Genomic DNA, 8,219 nt, shown 5'->3' with positions numbered 1-8,219 from the left:
TGACCCGTTTCCAGCAGAGGTTCAGGGAGGTCCTCCCAGGACTGGCCCCAGGCGCCGTCCCGGGAGCCCGCGGAGCCTGGCGGCCGCTATCGATCACCCCTACCCCATTCCACCCCAGGCACACGGCGGGCTTGACACCGTGCAGCTCTTGAGGGAGTTGTGAGTTGTTAGAAAGCTCCGGATAATTCCTGTGGGTCAGTCACTCCCACTTACTCTAATGTGCCTGTTAGACGGGCCAGGCAAGCCCGCCTCTCCTCGGTGGGGCCCCCTTTCCGGTCTCACCCCCAAACTCAGCCTCCTCCTTCGGGAAGGGTAGCAGCCGAGGACCTCAAGTCTCCCCTATGCCAGGGCCGCCCCCAGCCTGCGTCCTGCCCTTTGCGCCCTTCGCAGCCGGCACGCGGGCATCCAGGAGCTCCCCCTCCGGGCCGCGCAGAGTGGCCGCCGGCGGGGTTGGCAGCAGCGCTCGCCGCGGGGCGGCCCCGGAGACTCGCCCGCCCATGTGCGTGGAAAGGAGCGATGCTCTAGCAGTCGCCGCGCCCGCGCCTCCTGCGTGCGTGTGGGTGCCTCACCTCAGAGGCCGGCGGGGGCCGTAACCCGAGTCTCGCTGCCACTACCCACATTTGCATAATTTGTCCCCCCCCCATTTCTTTCGGACTCAAGGTTGGAGATGCGAGTCGGGCTCCCCTCCGAGGCGTCGTCTTGCCGGTGGTCAGCGCGGGGACCGCGGGACCGGCCGGAGCGCAGGCGGAGCGGGCTGGCGCACGTGGTAAGAGCGCAGCTTTCTTTTCTTTTCCTTTTCCTTTTTTTTTTTTACAAAATGGAACTTTGCACGTTTACGCCGAGGGTGGGGTATCTACAAGGGCGCTAAGGTCGCTGCGATCCTTCCTTTCCCTTTTATATTTATCTCCAATTGGAAAAAGAGCGCGCAGTGAGAGCGGTAAAGTTTCCCAATTTTTTTCTGGGCATTTGAAGTCAGGAAGGTGGCCGGTCCCCCTTGAAGACGATTTCGCGGCGGGCAGGGGGAGACGCGACGCTTGGGCGGAGGAGCAGAAGCCGCTGCCGGCCTTCCCCGTGCCCGGCCTCCCCCGCGTGCGGGGCCGGGTGGGAGCGGGCTGGCTGCGGCGGCGGCCGCAGCCGCGGCAGGTGAGCGGCTGGAGAGCCGCCTGCAGCGCCGCGCTTCCTCCACGGCGTGGCGTCGTGGCTCTCGCCCGCCTGGGCCCCCACGAGGCTGGGGCCGTCCCGGGCTGGGGGCGGGAAAGGGCTTGGCCAGGCCCCAGAAGCTGCCCCCGCGCTTTATCCCAGGTCTTGGCGGCTTTGGGGTGGGACAGAGCCAGGCCGGTGGCGGCGCGCCGGCTTGGGCACCTGGGACCAGCCTCCCGCGGGGCCCGGACCAAGCCGGGAGCGCTCTGGCTGTGGGCCGGGAGGCGGGAGCGGTGCGTGCAGCGAGCCAGAACCCACCGCTTTCTGGACCTCGGAAAAGTTTTTAAAAATTGCTTTGGGAACTAAACAGAAAGGTTTCCATCCGGGATAGTTTTCTTGTTGTTTTTTTTTACTCAAAAAGGGAAACGCGTGTGGGGTGATGGCGGCTCGAAATTGGCGTTAGCGACGCTGTTTGCTGTCACTCGGGACCTCCCTGGGCTCACCGAGGTGGCTCTTGGCGAGGCAAAGCAAGAAGATTCTTCCAAATGTGCGTGTTGTGGAGTAGGGCTCGGGGGAGGGCAGGGCGTAACCCCCCGACTGTAGACTCTCAGGGGTTGGGGGCTGCCGGTAGGGCGAGAGAAGGTGAGGAGGGGTGTCTTGGCAGAGCACCCTGTGCCGCAACCCCCGGTGCGCTCGGCGGGCTGGGCACTCTGTTGGCGAGGCGGGTGCCCCGGCGCGCTGTCAACAGGGAGGTGTGTAGCGTAAGGTGTGCGAGTGGGTGTGTGAAGAAGGCAGCGGGGGCGGGAGTGTGTGTAGCGGAAGTGGAGCGTGTGTGAGTGTAAGAGTGTGTGTGTGTGTGTGTGTGTGTGTGCGTGGCGGGGCAGGGTGAGTGTCCAAGCCTCCATCTGGACGCCCCCACACAGCCGACCGCCCAGACGCGCCGGGAAGGGCGCCCGCTCCGCGCAGCAGCTGAAGGGGGGCGGGGAGCGCGCGGGCAGAGGAAGGGGGGGTGTCTCCGGCTGAGGATTTCTCTCGAAGCTCGCCGCAGTTATTCTGCTCCTCCTAGGGTCTACCCCCCAGCCCCAAGATGCCCGAAATACTTAAACAAACAAACAACCCCAAACCTGTTCCGTTTTCACTCCTGTATAAATAGAACAGACTTTCCAAAAAAGCAATACCGCATTCACTCTTATCACCAGCCACTTCTTTCCACCAAGTAATTCAGAAAAAAACAGTCAGCTTCCGTGAATGCATGCAGCTTTTTTTTTTTTTTCTTCGCTGCCTCCTTTTGCTTGCGGTTTTGAGCTGCCAAGAAAGTGAGTAGGGGTTTGACTGTAGTGTCTCGGCTCCGCTCGGTTTCTTTCCGAAGTTTAATTTTCCGGAATGGCTCCCAAACAAGGGCTGGGGAGGCGGAGCCGGCCGCACCGGATCTTCGCCTTTTTTGGAAAGTCCCGGAGAACCGGAATTCCTCCCCGCCTGGGGAGGCCTCGCCGCAGCTTGGACCCGCAAGCTCTTCCCCGGTGGCCTGAGCCGGACTCCCGGGCTCATCCGCTCCCCGCTGGGCCGTGCGCCCTGGACAGGGACTGGGGCTTGGGCTGCGCGCCCTAGACCCCCGTGATTCCCTGCTGTCTGAGAGCCGGGAGTCGCGAGCCCCGCGGAGCCCGCGCTGCCGAGCCCGTATGCAAATCGGCCATGTGACGGCAAGAAGCCGCCTGGCCCAGCCCTGTTCCTCAGTCCATATATGGGCAGCGACGTCACGGGCATTGAGGACCTGCCCATAAATACTTACAGCAACACTTTCCGTCTAACCGAGAGAGCAGCAATTGATTAATAGCTCGGCGAGGGGACACACTGACTGTTATAATAACACTACACCAGCAACTCCTGGCTTCCCAGCCGGAACACAGGAGAAAGTCAGTGGCAAATAGTCATTTTTCTGCTTTCTTAGAAAAAACAGCAACTTGTTTGCTAGTTTTATTTCTGTTGGTTTTGTTTTTTTTGTTTTTGTTTTTTTTTTGTGGTTGCTTTTAAGCGTGGAGGGCAAAAGGAGATACCAACTTAGACTCAGTCCAATCCCTCTCCAAAACGGCTTCTCTGACGCTCCAGGTAGAGAGGGAGTTGGGTCTCCAGGTTGTGCGAGGAGCAAATGATGACCGCCAAGGCCGTAGACAAAATCCCAGTAACTCTCAGTGGTTTTGTGCACCAGCTGTCTGACAACATCTACCCGGTGGAGGACCTCGCCGCCACGTCGGTGACCATCTTCCCCAATGCCGAACTGGGAGGCCCCTTTGACCAGATGAACGGAGTGGCCGGAGGTAAGCCGCATGTCCCCTTCGCGGGCCGGGACCCACGCGGCTCGAAGGTGGTGGGTGGGGTGTGGTGCGTTTGCAGGACTTTGGAGGAGAGGGTTGGGGCGCGAGGTGGACGGTGTTGACCGAACGGGGTGCAGAAGAAGCCCGCGGGAGCAAGGACCGGATCGCTGGAGCTGAGCGCGCGGGCAGATGCACCAGGTCGTCAGCGAGCCGGCGTGCTTGCGCCGCGGCGCGCCCAGCCCCCGGCGGGCGCAGGGATAAGAGTAGAAGAGGTGCCCCACCAGGCGTCGGGCTTGTGCCGGCTCGTGGGCCGGAGGTATCCAGGCCTCCCCTCTCCCGGGGCAGGGACAAAGTGACGAGAAAGTTCGGGGCTCCGGAGGAGAGCTGGAGAGCCGAGTGGCGGAAAAGCGCCAGAGGAAAGCGTCCGCCGCTCCCTCCCGGGCAGAGCCGACCCCGGGAAAAATCTCCGAGCGCGTTCCGGGAGCGGCCAGAAGGAGCGCCCCCACCTGCGCGCCGCCCGTGAAGTTGAGGGGGTTGGCGAGGCGGGAAGAAGGAGGAGGAGGAGGGCGGGCAACGCGGGAAGCGGCCCCCTGGCTGCCGAAGGAGGCCCGCGGGGGCACCCGCGCCGCTGGTTTCCTTGGCGATGCAGTGGAAAGTGGTCCCCCGCGGCCCCCGCTCCTTCCTCGAAGCTCCGCCACTGGCCTTGGGCTGGGGCGTGCGGGTGTTGGACAAGGCTAAGAAGGTTGGGAAAGGGAAGAAACCTATAGATTCCTTCCACTGCAGCGCCCCATACCCTCCAGCAGCCGTCAGCTGTAGCGCAGCTTGGAGAGGGAGGGAGGGAGGGAGGGAAGGCACCGCGGATGGGTAGCAGCCAGGAAATCACTGATCTCCTCCTCAGGCTCCCCTCTCTCGGGCTGCACTGGCTGGGATCAGTCTCCTGGTTAGTGTCTGTTAGCCCCAGCCGTGGGACCCCCAGACAAAGGAGAGGGAGAGAAGTTCCAGGCAGATGGGGAATTTTTTTAATATTGTTGTTGCTATTATTGGGTGTTTTTATTGGGGACAAGAGCCACAGATGGCTGTGTATGGGGGTTGGGAGTAGCTCATCCTGCTTTCCTGGAGGTAGTTTGAGTCCCAGACTGTCACTGGCTGCCAATGGGATCCTGGGCTGCCCTCTTCTTACTGTCTCTGGGCTGCAATTTTCCCACCTGTTGGACTCTGCCCCAGCTCTACTGTGCTAGGATCTTGGGATTTGGGAATGGACCCATGTTTAGAGGGGATGACAAGGGATACTTGGCTGCATTTTCATTGCTCCACCTCCATTCTTTCTATTCCCTCCCCAGATGGCATGATCAACATTGACATGACTGGAGAGAAGAGGTCCTTGGATCTCCCATATCCCAGCAGCTTTGCTCCCGTCTCCACACCTAGAAACCAGACCTTCACGTACATGGGCAAGTTCTCCATTGACCCCCAGTACCCTGGTGCCGGCTGCTACCCAGAAGGCATCATCAATATTGTGAGTGCAGGCATCCTGCAGGGGGTTACCTCCCCAGCTTCGACCACGGCCTCATCCAGCGTCACCTCTGCCTCCCCCAACCCACTGGCCACAGGACCCCTGGGTGTGTGCACCATGTCTCAGACCCAGCCTGACCTGGACCACCTCTACTCTCCACCGCCACCGCCTCCTTATTCTGGCTGTGCAGGAGACATCTACCAGGATCCCTCGGCATTCCTGTCAGCAGCCACCACCTCCACCTCCTCCTCTCTGGCCTACCCACCACCTCCTTCCTACCCCTCCCCTAAGCCAGCCACGGACCCCGGTCTCTTTCCCATGATCCCAGACTATCCTGGATTCTTCCCATCACAGTGCCAGAGAGACCTACATGGTACAGCTGGCCCAGACCGCAAACCCTTTCCCTGCCCTCTGGACTCCTTGCGAGTCCCTCCTCCACTCACTCCACTCTCCACCATCCGCAACTTTACCCTGGGGGGCCCCAGTGTTGCGGCCACAGGGCCAGGGGCCAATGGAGGCAGTGAGGGACCCAGGCTGGCTGGTAGCAGCTCAGCCGCCGCCGCCGCTGCCTATAACCCACACCACCTGCCGCTGCGGCCCATTCTGCGGCCTCGCAAGTACCCCAACAGGCCCAGCAAGACCCCAGTGCACGAGAGGCCCTACCCATGCCCAGCAGAAGGCTGTGACCGACGCTTCTCCCGCTCGGACGAGCTGACCCGGCACATCCGAATCCACACGGGACACAAGCCCTTCCAGTGTCGGATTTGCATGCGTAACTTCAGCCGCAGTGACCACCTCACTACCCACATCCGCACCCACACTGGTGAGAAGCCCTTTGCCTGTGACTACTGCGGCCGCAAGTTTGCCCGGAGTGATGAGAGGAAGCGCCACACCAAGATCCACCTGAGACAGAAGGAGCGCAAAAGCAGCGCCCCCTCCTCATCCGGGCCCGGGGCCTCCTCGGCCTCGTGCCCTGGAGGCTCTCAGGCTGGGGGGCCCATGTGCGGCAGCAACAGCAGCGCTATCGGTGGAGGGTCCCTTGCCCCTTGCTCCTCTCGGACCCGGACACCTTGAGACGAGCCTCAGGCTGACACACCAGCTCTTTGAGGCCCCGGAGGCCCTTCGTCCACTGGTCCACTTGAGCTGCACAACAAACACTACCACCCTTTCCTGCCCCTCTCTCCCTTCCTTGGGCAAAGGGCCTTGGTGGAGCCCAGCACTGTCCCCTTTCCACTTAGAAGCAGGTCCTTCCCAAAACTTAGCCCACTGTAGTCTCTCTTAGGTGAGTTGACTATCATCACCCCAACGTAATGGGGAGGCTCGGAAAGGGGTTGGGAGGGGGCCCCTGGCCTGGAGGGCTGAGGCCTGACCCTGCTTTAAAGGGTTGTTTGACTAGGTTTTGCTTTCCCCTCTCTCGTATTTTGTCCCATTACAGGATTTTGACTCTAGATGTCAGAGTTGATTTGAGACTTTTTCTACAGTAGGTTGGGAGATGCTGATCCCTTCAGGTGGGGGCAGCAGAAAGAAGCAAAGCTGATGTGCACTTTATGGCTTGGGACTCATTTGGGGATGCTGTACAGTGAATGAAGCATGGCCTTTATGCTGCATTCTGTGGCCCTAGAACAGTGAATCAAAGCTCATCTAGTCGTTCTAACCCTTTAAGCAATATGTATTATAAACTCAAAGAACGGAAGTGCAATGTGATGGGAGGGACTTAGCAATATCTGCTCCTTTTTGAGTTGTTTGAGAAACGTAAAGACTATTTTTTCAGTGTATATCCACTCAGATTTTGTGTATTTTTTGATGTGCACTGTTCTCCAAGTTCTGAACCTTTGGGAAAAAAAGTAAAGCATTTATGATCTCTTGAAATGAGTCAGAAGTTAACTTATTTAAAGGGGGATGTACATATATTCTCTGAAACTAGGATGCATGCAGTTGTGTCGGAAGTGTCCTTGGTGCCTTGTGTGATGTAGACAATGTTACAGGGTCTGCATGTAAATGGGTTGCCTTACTATGGAAAAAAAAATCACTCCCTGGGTTTAGCGTGGCTGTATATTTCTGCCTATTAATATTTGGATTTTTTTTTTTTTTAGAAAGTATATTTTTGTATGCTCTGTTTTGTGACTTAAGTGTTACCTTTGTAGTCGAATTGCAGATAAGAATGTAAATAATATTACTGGAGCTGACTTGTTTGGCTATTAGCTCTTAATAGTTGTGGAAATATAAATGATTTATTCTAATGCAAAACCACTAACTGAAGTTCAGATAATGGATGGTTTATGACCATAGTGTAAATAAATACTTTTCAACAATATTTTTGCTGCAGAAATCATTTATGAAAGATTTCCTGGGCGGGAATTCCATGGTTATCCAGTGGGTTTTAGTGCTTTGACCAAGCCAGGATCTCTGCTTGCCTTTCAACACCAGCCCGGTCACCCCCAAAGCAATCTCCATTCATAATCAAACACTAGTGTTCCGGGGATTTCCCCCATGCATTAGTGTAAAAGTGGGGAGGCGTTGTTTTGACTCATTGTTCCGTCCTCTATAACAGCCTATAGCTTCTCTTGGCTCCTGAGTGGGCTCCGGAAAATAAATACTTACAAACAAGTGCCCACTCGGAGACTACACATTTGTGGCTGCTTTCAGAACCCTGACCAAGGCCAGGAACTCAGACGAGATGTGGCTTTGTGGAAAGTGTGGTGGCGTGGTCAAGCTGGAAATGACTTTTAGGTTCCAGGATTAGTCTCAGGACCACAGAAAACTTTTTGAAAAATGCTATCGCCTCTTCAGATCAAAAATGCACTCAGACACTGCTGAAGACAGCATTAATGGGTTGCCAAAGGAATTACCCCAGGACTCATTTCTCTCTCGTCTTCTCTGATTACCCGTTTTTGGAAGGATCACTAATCTGCCATAGGTTTGGTGGGTCAAGAGACGATCAAAATACCCAGCTCATTAGATAAGATGGGTGTACAGCAGCCGAAGAAAATCTCAAAGAAAGACACCCTTTCTTTAATAGGCAAATTGAATAGGCATATACGGGCCTCCATGGTACTGGATAATGGTTTGCAAAAGAATACACTATAGGGTTCATTTTACCGCAAGCCCTTTGTAGTGATTTTAAAATATAACCCCAACAATTTATCTACCTGTCATACGAAGTAAATAGGTTGGGTCTCTGTGAAGTTATCTGTACTCTAAAATTGGGCCTCAGGATCATTTAAGTTCACCCACGGCTTCTGGATCCTCACACA

The 8,219-nt window shown here is 56.8% G+C and overlaps 1 protein-coding gene across 2 annotated transcripts; it reads left to right on the top strand.

Moving 5' to 3' along the window:
• The first annotated feature begins 666 nt into the window (after window positions 1-666).
• Window positions 667-7,289, top strand: EGR2 (early growth response 2). Of its 2 annotated transcripts, none has more exons than XM_021699684.1 (3): window positions 667-766; window positions 3,347-3,455; window positions 4,793-7,289. In XM_021699684.1, exons 1-3 carry the CDS (start codon window positions 668-670, stop codon window positions 6,037-6,039), a joined length of 1,455 nt encoding a protein of 484 aa, XP_021555359.1. In that variant the 5' UTR covers window position 667; the 3' UTR covers window positions 6,040-7,289. The 2 variants fall into 2 exon arrangements, with proteins under 2 accessions (XP_021555359.1, XP_021555360.1); XM_021699685.2 differs by lacking the exon at window positions 667-766 and adding an exon at window positions 2,929-3,246.
• Window positions 7,290-8,219: the final 930 nt, after the last annotated feature.

The sequence above is a fragment of the Neomonachus schauinslandi genome, chromosome 6 (assembly GCF_002201575.2).
Source record: "Neomonachus schauinslandi chromosome 6, ASM220157v2, whole genome shotgun sequence".
Lineage (NCBI taxonomy): Eukaryota > Metazoa > Chordata > Mammalia > Carnivora > Phocidae > Neomonachus > Neomonachus schauinslandi.
Note: the sequence above shows the minus strand (reverse complement) of the source record. Positions and strands in the feature narration are given on the sequence as shown.